General features: G+C 42.4%; 1 protein-coding gene across 7 annotated transcripts in view; it reads right to left on the bottom strand.

Moving 5' to 3' along the window:
• The window catches only part of PKD1L3 (polycystin 1 like 3, transient receptor potential channel interacting), a 68,361-nt gene that overhangs the window by 29,615 nt on the left and 16,717 nt on the right, over positions 1-22,029 (bottom strand). For 6 of the 7 annotated variants that reach the window (XM_077889364.1, XM_077889374.1, XM_077889384.1 and 3 more), the window contains 12 exons: positions 20,049-20,180; positions 17,382-17,558; positions 16,537-16,667; positions 16,322-16,448; positions 15,275-15,403; positions 14,710-14,941; positions 11,864-12,057; positions 9,334-9,564; positions 8,303-8,404; positions 7,857-8,035; positions 5,173-5,319; positions 277-473 (listed from right to left, as the gene is read on the bottom strand). In XM_077889364.1, coding sequence (XP_077745490.1) covers positions 277-473; positions 5,173-5,319; positions 7,857-8,035; positions 8,303-8,404; positions 9,334-9,564; positions 11,864-12,057; positions 14,710-14,941; positions 15,275-15,403; positions 16,322-16,448; positions 16,537-16,667; positions 17,382-17,558; positions 20,049-20,180 — 1,978 coding nt within the window. The remainder of the gene's footprint in view (positions 1-276; positions 474-5,172; positions 5,320-7,856; positions 8,036-8,302; positions 8,405-9,333; positions 9,565-11,863; positions 12,058-14,709; positions 14,942-15,274; positions 15,404-16,321; positions 16,449-16,536; positions 16,668-17,381; positions 17,559-20,048; positions 20,181-22,029) is intronic. The other variant, XM_077889354.1, reaches the window with a different exon arrangement.

Genomic DNA, 22,029 nt, shown 5'->3' with positions numbered 1-22,029 from the left:
TCATTCTTTTTCTGGGTTTAGGTATTTATTTGGTAATTTAACCATGATTATCTAAGGAGAGGACATCATCGTGGCAGTAAAGATCCCGATGTGTTCCCAAGCCTGCTTCACTCATTAATGAATGGGAACAGTGAGGAAATCTGTAAAGTATTCAAATGTTAGGGCAGCAAAGGAAAAGCAAAGGCCCAGCAGGGCTGCTTCGGACCCTGAAAAGGAGGATGCAGTACAGTAACAGGATCATACACCACAAACACCACACGTCAGGCTCACCCCTACCTTGCTCGTCTCTCTTGGCAGTGGTGCTGCTTGTCCTCCAGAACATAACATTGATGACCATATTGCACAGAAGCAAGGTCATGTAACAGGTGAGCCTCTGGACTCTTGTGAACTGGTTCCAGGGATGTCGAGTTAAAACCGAGAGCCACAGATAATCCTGGGTGAGCTTTTCTACAATGATGGAGGAGAACAGGTGTCTACAAAGATAAATGAGAACAGGACAGATGTGAGTTTTCATCCTGATAGTGTTCTAGAAGAAGATGTGATTTGCCCGGCATCAGGCTTATCTCAACCACCCAGCTGCTCTCCTATACCCCTTGAAGGTGCTTTCAAATGACACGGCAGCATGATTCTCTGGTGATTTTAGGACTAAAGGTTTTTGAGGATAAGGTTAATTTATATGGTATGAGAGTTTAAAATTAAAGTTTTTTTTTTTTTAGCTTTCCAAGAGTTTTGATAAATCTTTTGCTTTTCAAAAGTTTGCATTAGGTTTCCACTCAAGATAGTTCAGTAAATTCATACTTTGAGGACCTGCTCTACTCCAAATGTGGAGGAACTAGAAATAAGATACAAAAAGAAAGAATAAAAAATATTGGCTGGGCTTAAAAACAGGATAACTCTCTCTGAGGAGAAATGGAATGAGAAAAAGTGATGATGAGCAGGGAAGTCACAGGATTTCTGTGCCGGGTCTGGAAGAAGACAGTACACAGGCGGGGCTTTGCCTCTCATAGGGTCCTGGAACTCAAAGTGTCTGGGGAGGGGGAAGGGAGAGTGAAACCAACCTCAGGGGAGCCCAGGTTCAGGCTAGAGCTCATGAAGGGATACTGCGTAACAAAAGACTCCAATTTACAGGTATGGAGGTGGGTGAAAAAAGAACAGCAGGAATTGAGCCAATAAAACACACTGGACTGGTTCATGATAAGATCTGCAATAGCCCTACTTTTTGTTCATTCCAGTGAGGGGCAGGAGCTCCAAACTACTGTAATATAATCTGGTCTACCTAATTTTAGACTAGTGATGTGAAGGACTGCATGGAACAGTAGCAAGACTACTAGTCAGAGGAGAGGGAGAGGGAGAGAAATTTAACAATAAAACTGCCCCAAATAAACATATAATCTCTAATTCCTAAATACACGAAGAAATTGAATGTGGAGAATGGCAGCCAACACAGTAGTAACTCAGACCTGAAGAGATTAATTTTGTGGAACAGTCTGACAAAGATTTTAAAATAAGTATTTCAGGTTGCTTAAAAGAGACAAGTCAAGGAACATTCACTTAAGAAGAATAAATAACAAAAACACAGGACTTAATTTGAAATCTTAAACCTGAAAATATGGTCATTAAAATGAAAAACGTAGGAGGTATGGACATGGCGGACGAGAAAATTAGTGAACTAAAAGGCTGTACTGCAGAACTGACCCAGGATAACTGCAGAGAGACAAAAATACGATAAATATGCAGGTCCATTTTAAAAACACAGAAGATAGTTTGAGAGATTCCAATACAGGGAATGCTGGAGGGGCGATATTTTCACAAGCAAAGTCAGACTTTTTCAGACTGGAAGGCATGATGCTGCACATTCAAAGTACATTCTATGTTATGTGTATTTTATCACAATAAAACATTTTTTTGAAGTACCGTGTGAATACCAAACAAGATAAAAAAGAAAATCCACAACCAAAAGAGTTATAATAAAATTTGGGACACTGACGAGAAAGAGAACATATTAAAAAGAGAAAAGGCAGCATACTTTAAAACTAAAAGCCAGATTGAGAGGAGACAGGCAATAGCAGAGGCGGTTTGGGAATGCAGATCCCCACCAACACTTCACATCTAGGATTAATAAAGACTGTGCTCCCATCTTCTCTGGTATCTCTGAATAAACAGCCCTGGAAGGACAAAGATAGTGATTCTATTTAGTGCAACTTTATTTACAGTTCCAGGTTGTAAAGATGGAGACATCCCACTCCCCAGAGACATTCCAGGGTTATAAAAGAAGAAATGCCTCCTTTCCACCCCTTGAGAGATGGGCTTACATTGCAGGGTAATAAAGATAATGTCTAAGTTCACAAGGAGCACTCGTAGGTTTTCCAGAAGCACTTAGATCAGATCAGTCTTTCAGCCTAGCGTTCCTCTTCTGTCATGTATCTGTCTCCACTGCATATGCAGGTAACACCTGGCTCTCATCATGTCACCCCGTCAGAATCAAGCTTCTGGGAAGTGACAAAATATGACTCTCACTGCTACTATTGCTCTTAGTAGTAAATCCATTTGGATCCGTGAAAATGAAAGAGTAAATATCTTTGAATTTTCTCTCTTCCATTCCAGCAATGATAAAACTTGTTTTAAAAAGCCAGAATTTATGGGGATCCCTGGGTGGCTCAGCAGTTTAGCACCTGCCTTCGGCCCAGGGCATGATCCTGGGGTCCTGGGATCAGGTCCCACATCGGCCTCCCTGCATGGAGCCTCCTTCTCCCTCTGCCTATGTCTCTGCCTCTTTCTCTCTCTCTCTCTCTCTCTGTCTCTCATGAATAAAGAAATAACATCTTTAAAAATAAAATAAAAAGCCAGAATTTGGGATGCCTGAGTGGCTCTGTGGTTGAGCATCTGCCTTTGGCTCAGGGCATGATCGCAGAGTCCCAGGATCAAGTCTCATATCGGGCTCCCCACAGGGAGCCTGCTTCTTCCTCTGCCTGTGTCTCTGCCTCTTTCTCTGTTTTTCATGAATAAATAAAATCTTTAAAAATATAAAAATAAATAGCCAGAATTGGGGGTGCCTGAGCGGCTCAGTCAGGTGAGCATCTGACTCTGATTTCAGCTCAGGCCATGATCTCAGGGTCATGAGACTGAGCCCTGCACTGGGCTTTGTGCTCAGCTCAGAGTCTGCCCGAGATTCTCTTCTTTCCACTCTGCCCCTCCCCCCATTCCTGTGCACACTCTCTCTAAAATAAATAAAATCTTTAAAGAAAAAGCCAGAATTGAAATTTTCAGAGTTCACATAAATAACCCAAGTATTATAGCAACCTGAGAGTGGTTATTTAAGAAAAATGTCTGAATATCAGTAAAAACAGTTAACTCTGTGGCATTGTGACTTGCCCTAGTTCCATCTCCTTTTCTCTAGCTATATGGTAACCTGACAGTCTTTAATCACAGTGAAAAGCAGCTGCCAGTAAGAGGAGGGCAGAATGGGATTGGAGATACTTCAAAGCCTCCTTCTCAGAGAATTGTGATTATTTGACTTGTCTGGTAGTCCCCTGGAAAACCCAACGTGCAAGGCTGCCCTTATTTGACTTGACTGGGTGCTCACCTGCTGTAAAATGCTTTTCCTTTGGGGCACTATCAAAAAATATTTAGAGGCAATTGTTTAACTTCACAGTTGTCTGCCCTGGCGGGTGAGCAACAGGCTAACCAAAAAGCTTAAAAGAAAAAAACTGGGAAACAAGAAGTCTATGGGAGGTTTGAAAAGCTCTGACATATTTCTGGGAATCTGGAAGGCCAAATACATGCCCAGAGCTGTGTGCATGCTCAAAAAACCCTTGAGAATGCCTTAAGTTCTCACCCCTGGATGACCTTGAAGCTCTCAGGAAGCAGGAAGTGAAGGCTAAGGCAGAGCTGTCAGTTGCCTCACTGAGTGTTGAAGGCATGCCACAACATGCACACAAAACCCCTCAGCAAAGAATGGGAGATTTGCTGATTCCAGGCATTTATAAGATCTCTGTCCAAACATTAGCTGACCACAAAACAAGCTGGGCAGAAACTTCAGTTGCATGCCATGATAAAGAATACATAATTCATTCAGAAAAGTCACTAGACAACAATTATGCACTCTAAGAACAAGAAATCCTGGGGGAGGGAAAGGAAATCGGATTTCCAGGATTGCCACACTCTATTGTTTAAAAGGTCTAATTTTTAACAAAAGATCACAAGACACCGAAAGAAAGAACGAACATGTGCATGTGCGTACACACAAAGCAATAAATACACTGTCCCTGAGGAAGCCAAGACACTGGATATATTAAAACAAACTTTAAATCACCTATTTTAAGTGTATTCAAAGAACTAAAGGAAACCATATCTAAAGGACTAAAGTATATGAGAATAGTATCTTGCCAAATAGAAAACATCAATAGACATATAGAAATTATTATTATTTTATTCATTTATTCATGAGGGACACACAGAGAGAGGCAGGGACATAGGCAGAGGGAGAAGCAGGCTCCCCGTGGGGAGCCCAATGTGGGATTTGATCCCAGGACCCTAGAAATTATTTTTTTAAAAAGATTTTTATTTATTTATTCATGAGAGACACACAGAGAGAGAGAGAGAGAGAGAGGCAGAGACACAGGCAGAGGGAGAAGCAGGCTCCATACAAGGAGCCCGACATGGGACTCGATCCCGGGACTCCAGGATCACGCCCTGGGCCAAAGGCAGGAACTAAACCGCTGAGCCACCCAGGGATCCCCTAGAAATTATTTTTTAAAAGAACCAAATAAGGGACCTGAGTGGGTCAGTGGTTGAGCCTCTGCCTTTGGCAAAGGTCGTGATCCCAGGGTCCTGGGATTGAGCCCCGCATCGGGCTCCCCGCAGGAAGTCTGTTTCTCCTCTGCCTGTCTCTACCTCTCTCCCTGTGTCTCTCATGAATAAATAAAATCTTAAAAAAAAAAAAAAAAAAAAAAAAAGAACCAAACAGAAAGTCTGCAGTTGAAAAACACATTAAGTGAAATGCCAAGTTCACTAGAAAGGCTCCAGAGTAGATCTAAGCAGTCAGATGAAAGAATCAACATACCTGAAGATAGCTCAACTGGAATTATCCAGTCTGAGAAGCAGAAAGAAGAATGAAGAAAAACTAACAGAGCTGTAGAGACCTGCAGAACACCACCATTTTCTCACCAATACCTAAAGGAAAAGAGTTCTTTCTTTGAGACTGGCATGAAGACCCGGTCACGCTGGCACTCTCCGAGGTCAACGGCCAGCCAACAGTTGCACAGGAAGCACCATTTCCTTTTACTGGCCATGTCACTGACAATTACCTGGTTTACGTACCTATGGTAAAATGAAGATAAGTACATTAGGGAGGTGGACACAAGCAAGTTGCTGTAACAAGAAGTAACTTTGCACTGCCAGCAAGTGGATCCTTTTAATGGTGAGGCAAGAACTAAAGAAAGAAACAAGAGCTGATCCAATTTCTCCCTTCCAGACCTCTAATCGATGTATCAAAGCCAGAACGCGGTATCTATAATTTAGGAACAGTTCAGGGTGTGTATGTATCCCTGGACTTTCCTTGTTCACTCGTACCACTGCCCTGCCACCTCTTCACGAGCCCATCTGCCTCCATCTTGTCACCAGGGCCTGGGGGGTAGGGGGGTGTACCTGAGGGCTGGGGAGTGGTCTGCAACATTTATGTTAATGACTTCTCATCCTGTTGGGGTCTGTAGCTTCATCTTGACTTCATAGAACCAGAGGCCCGGAGGTTCCACCCTCCTTCCAACCACAATGGTTTACCATGTGTCTAATTTCTCCACCAATTCACTTTCTCTACTTGAATTGAATTCACCAATTCAATTTCTCCACTAATTTCTCCACCAACTTCAACTGCCAACGAACTTGGACATCTGGGACATCTGACTGTTCAAGCTGCTTGATGTCATCTTGCAATTAGTCCAATAACCACCTCCTTTTTTTTTTTTTTTTTTTTTTTAAATTTATGATAGTCACAGAGAGAGAGAGAGAGAGAGAGGCAGAGACACAGGCAGAGGGAGAAGCAGGCTCCATGCACCGGGAGCCCAATGTGGGATTCGATCCCGGGTCTCCAGGATCGCGCCCCGGGCCAAAGGCAGGCGCCAAACCGCTGCGCCACCCAGGGATCCCAACCACCTCTTTTATAGTCATGAAGCTATTTCCCCAAGAGCCTATGTTTCATGTTATAAAGCAACTTAAATCTCTCCGGTCAAAATCTTTGCTTAATTTTAGTTGAAAGTATTTCCTGTGTGATGACTACATATTCCTTTAAAGCTAAAATATTTCTGGGCACTCTCCTATTGAGGCAGTTCATAAAATCACAGGTGACTAAGGTACATTCGATTTCAGCTTAGCTCATGTATCTTACACTGTTAAAGTTTTTCATTTACGAGTAAAGTATAAAAAAGGAGAAAAAGGGGCACCTGAGTGGCTCAGTGGTTGAATGTCTGTCTTTGGCTCATGACCCCAGGATTCTGGGATTGAGTCCTGCATCAGGTTCCCCCCAGGGAGCCTGTTTCTCCCTCTGACTGTGTCTCCGCCTCTCTCTGTATGTCTCTCATAAATACATAAATAAAATCTTTAAAAAAAAGGGGGGGGGCAGCCCCAGTGGTGCAGCGGTTTAGCGCCGCCTGCAGCCTGGGGTGTGATCCTGGAGACCCGGGATCGAGTCCCACGTAGGGCTTCCTGCATGGAGCCTGCTTCTCCCTCTGCCTGTGTCTCTGCCTCTCTCTCGCTCTCTCTGAATAAATGAATAATTTAAAAAAAGGGGGGGGAACCCCACTTTCTCATTGGTGAGAAACGAGCTTTTTATGCTCCTAGTATTACTTTTTTTTTTAAGTTTTATTTATTTATTCATGAGAGACACAGAGAGAGGCGGAGACACAGGCAAAGGGAGAAGCAGGCTCCATGCAGGGAGCCCATTGCGGAACTCGATCCCAGATCCCAGGATCATGACCTGAGCCAAAGGCAGGTGCTCAACCACTGAGCCGCCCAGGCGTCCTTGTAACTTACTTTCTTATTTCATGTGTGAGAAAAAGAATCCAACATGAGTGTACGAATTCATTGTTCACAATTCTGAAAATATCTAAAAATATACTGAATTTTTTTTTTTATACTGAATTTTTAAAAATGCATAATCCTAGTACTCAGTTATTGGTTATATTTATTATATATAGTTCTAGACCTTTCTCTCTATGCATACTTAAAAAATCAACTTTATTGAGATATAATTTACATACGATAAAAGGCCTCCATTTAAAATATATAGTTCAGAGGTGCCTGTGTGGTTCTGTCAGTTAGGCATCTGACTCTTAATCTTAGCTCAGATCTTGATCCCAGGGTTATGAGTTCAAGCCCCGTGCTGGGCTCCATGCCAGGCATGGAGCCTACTTAAAAAAAGAAAAAAGAAAGAAAGAAAAGGACACCTGGGTGGCTCGGTCAGTTAAGCATCTGCCTTCAGCTCAGGTCATGATCCCCAGGTCCTAGGATCAAGCCCTGCATTGGGCTCCCTGCTCAGTGAGGAGCCTGCTTTTCTCTCCCCCTGCTTGCATTCTTACTCGCTCACTCTTTCAAATTAATAAATAAATAAAATATCTAAAAAGAAAGAAAAGAAAAAATCATCTATCACTTTACCATCGACACAAAATCATATTGTTAATTTTCCCTATTTCTTTTCAGGGTTTCTCCTTCATAAATGTTTTGAAACTTAAATCTAATAGGCATTTATTACCATTTGGCCCACAGCGTTATTGCTGTGTGTTGTGATGGCACGCTGGTCTTGCCCCAGAGCGCTGAAGATCCACAGAGAAGAAAGGACAAGGCAGCCTGGCGCAGGTACTTACCAAGAAGGACTGGTACCCGAATTGTCATGCCAGAGGCGCACGCTGTGCAACTCCCCTAGGGAGGACTTAGTGCTGAGGAGGAAGACGTCCAGTCCCCCTCGCTCAAAGACTGCCTTCTGGGAGTCACAGAGGTGATGGGGCTCACTCCGTCTCTCTGATCCATAAAGGGTGATAACCACCTAAAACATGACAAAGAAATAAAATGCAGGAAGTCCTAACAGGATTCTCTGGGTTTATCCCTAAGGAGAGAGGGAGACAGACAGAGCTGCACTGAGGTGAAGTCTCTGGGGGGCTGGACAAGTGCAGGGGGCTCTGCAGATGCACAGCTTAGAACAAGGAACTGCCCTTGAAATGTGCCACTGGACACCAGGGTGTCACCATGTCAGAGTGTATCTCATGTGGTCAAAGACACAGGGCAGGGAGTGAAGAACATTCATTTCATTCACCTTCGCTGTTGTGGCAGCCTTTCTTCGATAACCAGTGGAGACCTGAAGAAGGTAGTGAAACTGAGAGCTGGGGTCATTATCAGCCAGGACGGTGACCTTCACCTGCAGGAAATGCAGAACCAAGAAGGATCTTCATCTCAGGAGAGGGGTGCACAGCTCCAGCTTTGGCAACTTGGTGGAAAGCAAGAGTGATGTGTGGATAGTAGATAAACAAGCAGACCTAAGTGATGGAACAGGGCTGAAGGCTGGAGGGCCTGGGTTTATGCCTCTAAAATGAAATATTCATAGAATCAGCTGATCAGGTCTTGGGCTTCGAAATCTTTCCACCCCCCTCTCAGGAGGGTGGGGTTATCACACAACAGGGAGGATGCCTAGTTCAGTGCGAATTTCAGATAAATGAGGAATCATATGGGAGTGCACTTATACTAAAAATGTCTTCACTATTTATATGAAATTCAAATTTAACTGGGTGTCCTATATTTTTATTTACTAAAACTAGCAACTCTATACCCATAGCATCAAAGAAATGGACAGCGTGTATTCTAGAATTTCTAAGTGTAAGGAAACATAAGAATAAGAAATGCATAGAAGAGGCTGTCATCAAGGGATTTTTGTTGTTGTTATTCCAATAAGAGATTCCTTACAGGTTTCTTATATAACGCAGTTACATGAAATTATAATTTCACTCCCACATAACTTTCATATCCAATGTATAAAGTGAGATAAACTTGCATCTAATTTTGGCTAAGTTCTCTAGATGTTCTGGCTTATTCCTAACCTAAATGAATCATAGGAGGGTTTAACCTCCACTAAAGGAAAGAAAAAGAGAGAGAGAGAGAGAGAGACAAAGTGTGAAGTTGCTAAGCCCTGAGACAAGGAGACATGAAGAGAAATTTAAGGAAAAAAGTCTTCCTTGAATTTCTATGCCACCTTGTTCAATGCTACCAGCCTCTTCTGGTGAACGAGTTTTCCATCTTGTTCAACATACTCAAGACACTGTGGCAAAGCTTCTGGAATCAAAGTCTCCTGACCTTCTGCATGTCTGCTTGATCCTTTCTCCAAGCCCACACACATGTGAGCATATAGAAGCCTAAGAGGCTTATGAGCAAAGACACCCCGACAGGGTTGGTGGTCACGCGAAGGAACAGCTTGATCGTGTCCTCAACGTTCACTGTCCGGGGCGCAATGAAGAAGTCACTGCCAAAGTAGGCCAGGCGGTTACAGAGACATTGTGTCCTCAAAACCGTGCTCCGTGGCCCGACCTGCAATGAGAATCAACACAACGAACATAAAACACAAACACAGGCGCCTGAGAGAGGGAAAACGATGCTCCAGTCACGTCTTCACCACCAGTGATTGTGTAAACCGGTGTAAGCAACATGGAGAACCATCTGGCAACCTCTGCTAAAGCTGAAGAAGCACAAACTCTCTGAATCTTATCCTGCCATTCCAGGTCCGAACACACACCCGATAACTCCGCACATGTGCACAAGGAGAGGTGTCGGCATTGTTTGTAACTAAAAAAATCAGAAACAACCTATATATACGTGCCCAGTGACAGCAGAACATGCAAACAAAGAAGTAGAGGATTACGACTGAATAGGATGGAATACTCTATAACAGTCAAAATGAACGAGTTAGAGCTAGATAGCGCAACGTACATAAATGCCGAGTGAAAGATCCAAGTTAAAGGTACAGATGATGCTGTTGATGCAGGATGCAGAGACCAGAAACAAGCAAAACACTCCTGTATCTGTGTTGGTTAGGCTCCCTTGCTGCAACAAAAGCTCGTGAGGCTGCTGTCTTGTCCACTCTACCTCTAGTTATGTAGGCCTGGCATGTAGAAGATGCATGCCCAGTGAACATGCTGGAAGAATGAATACACGTGCCAGCTCAGGACAGTGATCATGCTCTGGTGAGATGGAGGAGAAAAGACTAAGGAGGACACAGGGGCGCCTGGGTGGCTCAGTCAGTAAAGCATCTGACTCTTGATTTCGGCTCAAGCCCCATGCTGGGCTCCACGCTCAGTGGGGAGTCTGCTTGGGATTCTGTCCCCCTCCGCCCCTCTCCTTGCCTGTGCTTTCTCTCTAAATAAATAAATAATCTTTAAATAAAAAAAAAAAACTGAGGGGATACATAAAGGGCTTTGGTTATTCCTGCATGTTTTATTATTTTTAAAAATCTGAACTAAATAGAGCAAAATATTAACTTTGTGATAGAGCTGAACAGTGTTCAATGTTTTTATTATATTATTCCCTATAACTTTCCATATGGTAACATTTCTTCATCAAAAATATTTTTTTAGGGATCCCTGGGTGGCTCAGTGGTTTGGCGCCTGCCTTCAGCCCAGGGCATGATCCTGGAGTCCTGGGATCAAGTCCCATGTCACATTCCCTGCATGGAGCCTGCTTCTCCCTCTGCCTGTGTCTCTGCCTCTCTATGTGTGTCTCTCATGAATAAATAAATAAAATATTTAAAAATATACATATTTTTAAATGTCACTAGGCAATCAAATGGAAGGTGCCAACTCCACATTCGATGGTGCAGATGAAAAGCCTAAAATACTGTCAGTATGACTGACTGCTCTCCAGACGCAAGGTTCAGTTTTGGATGCCGGGTCTATCTCTTGCCCTGGGAGGAACTCTCATCCTGCTCTGTGCAGCTCTGTTCCCTGCACAGGGTCCAAGCACTGTGCGGGGCTCCAAGGAGGCAGGAACCCCACCTTCTCATGCCTTTCGTGAGCAGTAGGGTCATTGTTGGGTGAGTCTTGGTACTCAAAGTGCCATCTCCCTGACTGGCAGCACTGATATCACCTGGGAGCCTGTAAGGCAGAGAACTTCAGGTCCTGCCCTGATTCACTGCAACAGAATCTGCAATTTAACAGGCTGCCAGGTAGAGGATTTGCTTGAGAGGCACTGCTCCAGATGTTCCAGAAATCACTGCTGAGGCCATGAATGGCATAGGTGCCTTCCAGAGCATCCTCGTTTCCTCTAATTCCCACGTGAATGACCCTCTGTCGGCTCTTTTACAAACCGCCTCATCATTTCCAGAACCTTGCACCTCAGTCTTTCTGCAACTGAACCAGAACTTAAATCAGAGGGGATCACACAAATTCACCGGTGTGAGAATGCAGAGTGCCACTTTAACATGGCACACACCTGGACCTAGATAACCATCTGACAAGTACCTGCCTAGCCTGGAACGTACAAGAACTTACTAGCTTATTTTTTTTAAAAGTTCTCTTTTACTAAGCAGGAAGTTTTCCCTTTACCCACAACCTATTTAATATTTGTAGAATTTAACGTCTACATATTGCTTATTTTGCCTAGGATCATCAGATTCACCCTGAACTGATGTTTGAGAAATTACAAACACGAAACATACGCCTGCTCCAAAGAGGCACATTTTCCTGGCCCACTACACATAATCTTTCTTTCTCCCAGGCTAATTTACTTCCCTTCCGATGATTTTTCTTTCTGTGCCCCTAAACGAGGTAACAGATGCTCTGCATTTCTTGCCAGCTCAGGCAGAAAAGAAAGAGGAAGTGGCATGGCTTCTTACGTGGCATCCAGTGCTCTTCCATGTGCTATTGTGGCTGTCCCAGAAATAACACTGAGTGACGGCAGTTACCACTGAGAACAGGGTGGGAGTCTGCTGGGCACTCTCCTTGCTTTTATTCAACGTGGCTGTTATGTGGTAGGTGCCAATCCTATACTGCAGACTCTCTGGAGTCAATACCCATGTGTATTCCTCATCTGAGAACAGAGAACGGTGCTTAGTTGCATTTCAAATGGGACAAAAGGACCATCAGAACCTTCCTTATGAAGGGTCAATTATTATTATTACTTTAACTTTTAAAAAAGATTTTATTTATTTGAGAGAAAGAGAAAGCAAGAGAGCGTGTGCACAAGCAGGGGGAGAGCAAGCAGAGGGAGAGAGAGAAGCAGACTCCTCGCTGAGCAGGGAGCCCAATGTGGGGATTGATCCCAGGACCTGATCACGACCTGAACCAAAGGCAGACACTTAATCGACTGAGCCACCCAGGCACTCCAATCATTATTTTATTTTATAAATAGGGAATTGACTAAGACTAGAATTACAAATTATTTCACTTTTTTTAAGATTTATTTATTTATTTTAGAGAGTGCACCAGCTGGAGGAGCAGAGGGAGAGGAAGAGAGAATCTCAAGCCGCCTCTCTGCCAAGTGCAGAGCCCAATGTGGGGCTCAGTCTCAAGCCTCTGAGATCACGACCTGAGCCGAAAATAAGAGTCAAACGCTTAACCGACTGCACCATCCAGGCACCCCACAAATGATTTTTTTCCCCCACAAATGATTTTAAAGAAAATGACCAGCGATAAAACCTGGGGCTCTGGATTATTCCTGTCCCAATATGAAGTCGTATTCTCTTGATAAATGAAGATTTAGGTCTAATGACTCAGAATGTATTATGAGTTTTAGAAAAATGAAATAATCACACATCAAGATGAGTAGCTGCAAGACCTAGCTGACAAAGGAAGCCCAACAATGAAGCAAGGATGGGAACAGGGTGGTTCCAGGAAAGAGCCCTGATTCCAGGCCTGGCTCTCTCACCCAGGGGCTGGTAAGGGCTAAGGCAAGTCACACAACCTCCCTAGTTTTCTCCTTTCGAATGAAGACTCTGGACCAAAGGTTGTCTAAGATCCCTTCTGGCTCCAATTGACAGGATACTGTCAAGATTGACATGGAAAATGGAGTGCCTGTTGTGAATCGGGATAGAACCTGCTGGTGATGCAGATAGAACTCTAGCTGGCAGTCCTGTAGTAAGAGGTGCTGCTTCAGGTGCTCTAAGGGCAAGAAGCAGTGAGTAAGAAGTGACCATTCCTGTGTTAGTGATGCCTCCACGAGAGCCAGAGCTCGTTCAACAAGACAGACAGTAATAAAAGGAGGCTATAACATGCTTTATCCATTTGGATTATTCTCCCTCCACCCCATTTTTTTAAATGCAAAGGGTAGCTTTAAGACTTCCCAGTACTACATTTATTTTGTTGTTGTTAGCTTTCGAATAATTTTATTTTTTAAATTTAAATTCAATTAACATATAGTGTATTATTAATTTCTGAGGTAAGAGTTCAGTGATTAATCAGTCTTATAGAACACCCAGTGCTCACCACATCGCGTGCCCTCCTTAATGCCCCTCACCCAGTTACCCTGTCTCCCTACCCACCCACCCCCAGTACTACATTTTTTTTTTTTTAATTTATGATAGGCACACAGTGAGAGAGAGAGGCAGAGACACAGGCAGAGGGAGAAGCAGGCTCCATGCACCGGAAGCCCGACGTGGGATTCGATCCCGGGTCTCCAGGATCGCGCCCTGGGCCAAAGGCAGGTGCTAAACCGCTGCGCCACCCAGAGATCCCCCCAGTACTACATTAAAAGTTGATATCCAGTGACTACGTATTTTAGTCAAGTATATCTAGGTCCTATCTATGTATCGCAGAGATTCTTAACTATTCTAAGCTACACTGAAGTCAGTTTGATATTACACCAAGACTTACTAAGACAGCTTTGTCCTTACCCGAACATAAGATTAGAAATAGTTTGAAATATATATAAAATACACTGTGCTGGATTTTTACTTCTCCACATTATGGAAATTTTCAACCATAGAGAAAATTGACTAAAGTGAACACCCATATCATCACTAAACAGATTTTATAATTAGCATTTTACTTTAAATTTGGGGCACCTGGCTGGCTCAGTCAGAAGAGCATGTGACTCTTGATTTCGAGGTCATGAGTTTGAGCCCCACATGGGGTGTAAAGATTACTTAAGCATAACTTAAAAAAACATTTTACTAAAATTTGCTCTATCACAAATATAACTTGATCCATTCCACAATCCATCTTTTTGAAAAATGCATTTCATGGTCATGTATATTTACATGTGATAAAATTACACAGAATAAACACACATACACAAGTGCCTGTAATACTGATGAATCCAAATAAGGTCAATGCTTTGTATCAGTGTCATTTCCTGGTTTTGATATTGTGCTATACTTATGCTAGATATCATCACTAGGAGAAACTGGGTGAATTGTATGAGATCTGTTTTATTTTTCACAATTGCATGACAGTCTACACTTATCTCAAAATAAAAAGAAAAAAAAAGAAGAAATGCCTTTCAAAATAAGTTTCTTTTTTTTTTTTTTTAATTTTTTTTTAAATTTATTTATGATAGTCACAGAGAGAGAGAGAGAGAGAGAGGCAGAGACATAGGCAGAGGGAGAAGCAGGCTCCATGCACTGAGAGCCCGACGTGGGATTCAATCCCGGGTCTCCAGGATCGCGCCCTGGGCCAAAGGCAGGCGCCAAACCGCTGCGCCACCCAGGGATCCCTCAAAATAAGTTTCTGATTGAAGTTTTACCTTTTTGCCACACCTGATCCTTTGGAAGGGTGATGTTCAGGTCAAAGCGGGTGTGGTTAGGCTGATACTGGAACCCCAGGTAGAGTGTCATTAAAAGGGGACTTTCAGGTTCTACGCACACGATCAGGGATTTCTCCAGGGAAGTGATGTTCATTATGATAATAAAATGATCTGAGGTCACGTTGAGGCTGGTGGGATGGGTTTCCATGCTAACATTTCTCCATAGCATGATCTAGAAGGAGATAGTTAATCAATCTTCAAGTTTAAGATGGTCCATCCATTTGTCTTTCAGTCTCCTTTCTAGTGATAATGGAATGTAGCTTCCTAGGTCTTCCTCCCTGAGTATCAGTAGGTAATATAGACCCAGGGATCAAGGGACAATATACAATCTCAGACCTAAAACACCTTCTCCTAAGGGTAAGGTAAGCTCCTTGTAGAAGTTCCCAAGTGAAGATGTGAATAATCAAATAATGGCACTGCCATGAATTTAAAATGACTTTCTTCCACCCTGTTCTCCAAGAATTCCTATTCCCTTCTCTTTCATTCCCTGATAATCAAGTCATACCTCAATATCTCCCATTAAATCATGGACTTGAAACAATTTCTGATTAGAGCTTAGCAACACACTTCCGATGTTTCCAACAATGTTCTTGTCATCAAAATCCTTGAAGGGATTGAAAGCTAGTCCTGTTACCTAGAGACAAGAAAACTTATTTCATCAACCACTGAAATCTTTGGAAATAATACTCTGATAGGTAATAAGGTGTCAGGTAGCAAAAAATAAAGGAAATGTTGGGATCTTTCCCCTTGCCAATATCTCAAATGAAATTATATTTCTCATTAGAACATCATATGAGAAAGAATTAAAGATGAGTCATTTACTTGTGACCCTCAGAATTATTATTGTTTTTTTTTACTTCTTTATACCTGGAGGATTCATGATTACTAGGAAATATTCTGCTCTCCAGGATAAGGCATCAATCTTATCTGTTAAGTAACCGCTGAAAGAAATACAATATACTGATATGGCTAAGTCATATACTGAGTCAATACTTATTCAGAGGGTGCCTGGGTGGCTCAGTCTATTAAGCATCTGCCTTTGGCTCTGGTTGTGATCCTGGGGTCCTGGGATCGAGCCCATGTCAGGCTTCCTGCTCAGCCTGCTTCTCCCTCTCCCTCTTTGCTCTTTCTTGCGCTCTCAGGTGCTCTAAGGGCAAGAAGCACCTAAGAAGTGACCATTCCTGTGTTAGTGATGCCTCCATGAGAGCCAGAGCCAAATTAATAAAATCTTTAGCAAAAAAACAAAAAACAAAAAAAACTTTTTATGCAGATATTCCCAGCTTTGTATATGCATAAGCTGTTTAGATCAATTCAAGCCATAACACAGAAACTATCAAATCCAGAAGTCTGCTTAATGCTCTCAACCTTTACCATGGATCATTTTTAAGGGGCCTCCACCCTGCCACCATAAAGTAGAAATCCATGGCACCCAGCCTTCTCTTGTTTGGTCTGGTCAGCTTACATTTTACGGTGCACCCCCTGCATGGTGCATTGAAATGCCTGCAGCCATCAATCCCATTTCCATTCGGATCAGAATCAATTTCACACTCACTTGTACATTAACTCCCGGGTGTCTGTTCAACACCTCTTCCAGTGCTGAAGCTGATAGAAAGCCTAACCTCACAAGTGCTGGAGACCCAAGAGTGTAGGAGCTCAGAGGCCAGGTTGACATGTTTTGGCTAAGAAAGAAATTAAATGGAAATCATTTTCTATGTCTTTTCTAAAGTTCAAAAACCTAAAATGAACCTCTCCCTGCTCCTCTGTTACCTGCTCAGCACCAGGGTAGCAACAGAAGAGGTCAAAGTCACTAAAGACTCAGAAAACCGGTTCTGTTGTAGGAACACTTCTTGGATCTTCCCAAGAGCCAGCAAGGCCATTTCCAGAGTATTTTCTACCTGCTTTTAGAAGGAAACACCATGTGAGCCGAGCAACCTCAGTGGATAATGGTTTTGGAGGGGTCAGTAAGGGACAAACACCTTGACAGTGACGTAATGAAAGGTGACATTCTTTGGAAAGGACCCACTGAAAGTACTTTTGGTTTGGCTAAAGACTCACCATCCTTTTATTAAGAGACCACTCAAGGATATATTTCTTTGTCCCATGTTATAAGCTGCCCTGGACCTGACTTTTTTCTTTTTTTTTTAGAGAGGGAGAGAGATAGAGAATCATTTTGTTGTTGTTGTTTTTTAAGATTTATTTATTTGAGGGCAGCCCTGGTGGCCTGGTGGTTTAGTGCTGCCTTCAGCCCAGGGCCTGATCCTGGAGACCCGGGATTGAGTCCCACGTCAGGTTCCCTGTGTGGAGCCTGCTTCTCCCTCTGCCTGTGTCTCTGCCTCTCTCTGTGTCTCTCATGGATAAATAAATAAAATCATTAAAAAAAAAAGATTTATTTGAAAGACAGAGTGTGTTTGCATGAGTTGGGGGAGAGGGAGAGAGAATCTCAAGCAGACTCCCCACTGAGGGCAGAGCCCCATGCCAGACTCCACCTCACAACCCTGAGGTCACAACCTGAGCCAAAATTGAGTAGAATTCTCAAATAACTGAGCCACCCAGGCACCCCAAGATTAACAATTTTCCAAAATGAGTTCCATATCAGGAGCTCCTGTACCCACCTGCTTAATGTCATGTTTGGATCTTTGCAGACTGGTCTTACCAGCTTCTACTACATCGTCAAGGGAGTGAATGAGGCAGACAGTCACAGGGTTTTCAAAGCCCCGAATGCCATTGCTCTGAGATACACTGTCAGGTAGCTGCTCATTCAGGTCCACAAGAGGACTGATGACACTGACCTGGGAGTTTTAGGAGGCAAACACACATCCCTGAGCTGTTTCAGACTTTTATTTTTTATTTTATTTTATGTTTCAGACTTTTAAAAAAATTTGTGTTCTTCTGATAAGGAGTTTGATGTTCTTTATGCATTTCAAACACATTTTATAAAAAGCACTATTACAACTTGGCAGGAAAAGAAAATATCTTACATATTACCTCTAGGGAGGATTCGTATTTCTGTTATTTCTGAGAGAACCCCCCCTGGAGTGGTAAGTAGATCAAAAACCTAATTAACAAAACTAAGCCAAAAAGAGAGAAAAACCAGTACTGGCTGGAACACTGAGTACACTGTCCCTTGCAACTCGGGCCTCAAAAACGTTCAAGATTGACAACACAGAGAACAAGCAGAGTTATAAATGAAGCAGAAAACCCCAATTCTCATTTCTATAGGATGTTCTTATGCAAAACAAGTAGAAAGGTCAAGCAAATTGATGGAATATCCCCGGTAGGTTCTACTATTTTGGATTTTAAATCTTTTTTGTTTTCAAAGTAACATTTAAAAACTTCTGCGTAAAAAAGATCCAATAAACAAAATTAAAAATAAGACATAGGCACAAAATATATGCAATACATGTATCAAAAGGCCAATATCAATAAATAAAGCTCTCTTACAAACATGTAAGAAAAATGACAATGTGTTCAGGGGAAAAATGGACAAGGACATGAAGAAGCAATTGAGAAGAGAAATGCACATGGTCAATCAATATGTACGATGTTGTTCAACCTCCTTAGTAATCAATAAAATGCTCTCTCCTCCTTTTCTTTCTTTTCTTGCCTTCGAAATTGGGAGAGCGTGGGACAATGATTGGTAGACATGTAAAACGGTGCCTAATTATTCATTCATTCATTTGTTTATTTATTTTAGAGACAGAGAAAGAGTGTGTGTGTAAGAGAGGGGAGAGGGGTGGGGGTGGGGGGTTAGAGAGAGAATCCTAAGCAGGCTCCACACTCAGCATGGCTCCATCTCATGATCCTGAGATCATGACCTGAGCCAAAATCTAGAGTTGGATGCCCAGCCAAGCCACTCAAGCACCCCAAAACAGTACCTTTTGAGAGAGAATTTTGTCATCTACGGAAAATGCAAAAGCCCTCCACCTTTCTTTTTAAGATCTTATTTATTTGACAGAGAGAAAAAGAGAAAGGGCACAAGCAGGGGGAGCAGCAGAGGGAGAATGAGGATAGCCGCTGGGTCTCACTCAGCTCCCTGCTGAGCAAGGAGCCTGACTCAGGGCTTGATCCCAGGATTATGACCTGAACTGAAGGTAGCTGCTTAACCAACTAGGCCACCCAGGAGTCCCAAAAGCCCCTCACTTCAATCTCTGGCACTCTATTAAATAGAAACACTTGCATAAGTACTTAGTGATGTAGGGACATGGATGTTCATGGGAATGCTATTAGCAAGAGTAGACAAAAAACGTCCAAGTGCACATGAAGAATTATTGGTTTGGTTATGTGTACTGACACAAAAAGATATCCATGACACAGCATTAACTAAAAAAAAATCAAGGGGCTGAAATATTTGTATATTTTAACCCCCATTTTTGTTAAAACGACAAACTTGTATATGCATAGAAAAAAGTCTGGCAGGCTATGCCAACAAATTAGTAATACTCTGATACCAGCAATTACATCTAGAGAATGAGATTAGCAAGAAGGACACAGATAGGGTTTTTGCTTTATAACTATATGCTTATGTTCAGATTTTTAAATAATAAGCCTGCATTATGTCCATAATTAAGAAGCCCAAATAGGGGGACCTGGGTGGCTCAGTGGTTAAGCGTCTACTGATTTTGGCTCAGGTCATGATCTCAGGGTCCTAAAATCGAGCCCTGCATCAGGGTTCTGTACTAGGCATGGAGCCAGCTTAAGATTCTCTCTCTCCCTGCTCCTCTTTTTCTGTCTCAAAAAAAAAAAAAAAAAAAAAAAAGGCCAAATAAACCAGCACAGATTACATTTATAGGCTTATTGCAAAATATTTGAAAATGCAGGACGTAGAAAAGAAAAAATTAAAATTCTCTGGAATCCTAGTCTCTTAATTTCCTTATGTGTAGGGAGTAGAGACAGGCATGAATAATTACTGGGAATAACTTGGCAGATGGGGCAGTGAGGGCTGTCATCTGTTTCAAAGCTGAACTGCTCTATCTCGGGCCAGGACTGGATCTATTTCTGTCTGCCGTGATGTCTAACAAATATATCAGAAAGGCAGTAACCTGATAAATGAACAAAAGAAAATAAGCATATCTGAGAAGGTCATCACTGATTACTTGATTTGCAATCTTCAGAGGTAAAGGTACAAATATGTGGCTAAATATTGAGTCTCCACAAAATAGTGTGTAAGACTAAGTTCTACACAGGGCACCATCTCCAGATTATGTATTTTGTCTTACTTTTTCTCTGGTTTGCTTCCCCATTTCTCATACCTTGTTTCCTACTGATCACCGTCTGCTTACCTGAGCTGACTTAGAAAATTCTGGGATTAAGGCTGTCAGTTTCTGGAGCATCTCACAAGCTGTCTGTAGTTTGCTGTTAGTTTGCAAACCATGAATTGCTTTGTTCAAGTTCCTTGCTGTCTCATATACGACCTGTTGGGGACAAAGGATTCTGCCAAAATTATTTATAGAAAACTACTTAAGTAGTTTGAGACATTGTTTTAACACGAATTGACCTCGGATAACCTTACAAACTCAATGAATCACAGACTCCCCGTAAGAGTTACTACTTTCAGAAGATTTTCTCCAAATGCATAGAATTTTCACCTCTTCCATACAGTAGAGGAACAGATCTCAAGGTCATACAATGACTGATACAGGGACAGATTGGTCTGGAAATACGACTTAGAAATTTAAATCTCAGGGAAATGATCCAACTGAGGGCAACACCTTGAAATCAAAACAACAAAAACAAACTTTTCTATTCAGAAGTATGCTTATCTCCTCAGGGTTCGCACTGGCTTATGTCCCTCAATTCAAGAGTTCATGCTCAAGACGGGAGTATTTGAAATTCCAGATGGCAGGAGGTGGGCGGCAGAAACTGAGAAAACAAACCCAGGGATCCCTGGGTGGCGCAGTGGTTTGGCGCCTGCCTTTGGCCCAGGGCGCGATCCTGGAGACCCAGGATCGAATCCCACATCAGGCTCCCTGCATGAAGCCTGCTTCTCCCTCTGCCTGTGTCTCTGCCTCTCTCTCTCTCTCTCTCTATCATAAATAAATAAAATTAAAAAAAAAAAAAAAAAAAAAAAGAAAACAAACCCAGATCTCTGGACGTGATCCCAAAACTTTAAGAGGCTTTTGAACTGGATGGAAGTCCCAAGCTGAGATAATCTCTATTTTCAGCAGCTACTTAGTGCATTTCTAGAGAGCAGCTCAATTCAGTTAGTATTCAGTAAGCCTTTATTAAATGCCTACTGTGCGCAGCTAGACTCAGGAGTTAGAGTGGTTAAAGTCAGTCATGATCCAGCCCTTGTCAGTCTATACAACTGAAGAAGGTGATTTCTAATTTACAGGGTTTGTAGGAGGTTGGATTAGTTACAGAATGATCTTAGAATTGAGGACCACCCAGTAAATAAGCAGGAATAAAGGTATGAGTGAGACCCAGCTGCTACCCAACTGCATGTTTTCCAGTGGAGGTCAGGTCTTATTTAATGCCATTCTAGCTACATCCAGGGAGGACACTGAGGATGGCTTATTTGAGGTTTTAGAGCTGGGATGAATCACGGTAGATCTTACCAATTTACCTTGCCTTTCTTTAATGGCTCTTAATAAAGCTTTATAGTTGTCTCCATACAAATTTTGCTCATCTTTGGTTAGATTTACTCGAGGTACTTGCTATTCTTTTTCTTTTTAAGCGAGAGACCATGTGCAAGGGAGGGGGAGGGGCAAGGGAGAGGGGGAACCACAAGCTGGCTCCCCACCGAGTGCGGGGCTCTATCTCAGGAAAATCAAGAGTTGGACACTTAACTGACTGAGCCACCCAGGAGCCTCTGCTATCTTAAAAAAAAAAAAAAAAAAAAATCTGATTTTCTAACTGCTTGCTGCTGACATGTAAAAGTACAACTAGCTTCCGTATATTAATCTGGTATTCAGCAACACTGATAAATTCTCTGTTTCTAATAATTTATCTGCAGGCCTTTTTGGGTATTCTACACTTCAGACTTCTCTTTGTTTAAGGAAAACAAAGCACTCTGTTGAAGCTTCTGAGATCAATTTTTCTGCCAGGAGAACACAACGCTAGCTGAAACAATAGTGAACAACTAGTTCCAATTACTGCTGAGAGCAGATCCAGCACAAACAGGATTATCTTTCAGTTAGATTGCATGTAAGTAGGGCTTGTGTTAAATTAAAAAAAGGTAAGAAGTAGGATGATTTTCTTCAGTCAACATTATCAGGGTGGCTTTGCTTTTTTTTTTTTTTTTTTTTTTTGAAGTTTGTGGGG

This window comes from Canis aureus, chromosome 3 (assembly GCF_053574225.1).
Source record: "Canis aureus isolate CA01 chromosome 3, VMU_Caureus_v.1.0, whole genome shotgun sequence".
Lineage (NCBI taxonomy): Eukaryota > Metazoa > Chordata > Mammalia > Carnivora > Canidae > Canis > Canis aureus.
The sequence above is the reverse complement of the archived record's forward strand: the minus strand, read 5'-3'. Positions and strand labels throughout refer to the sequence as shown.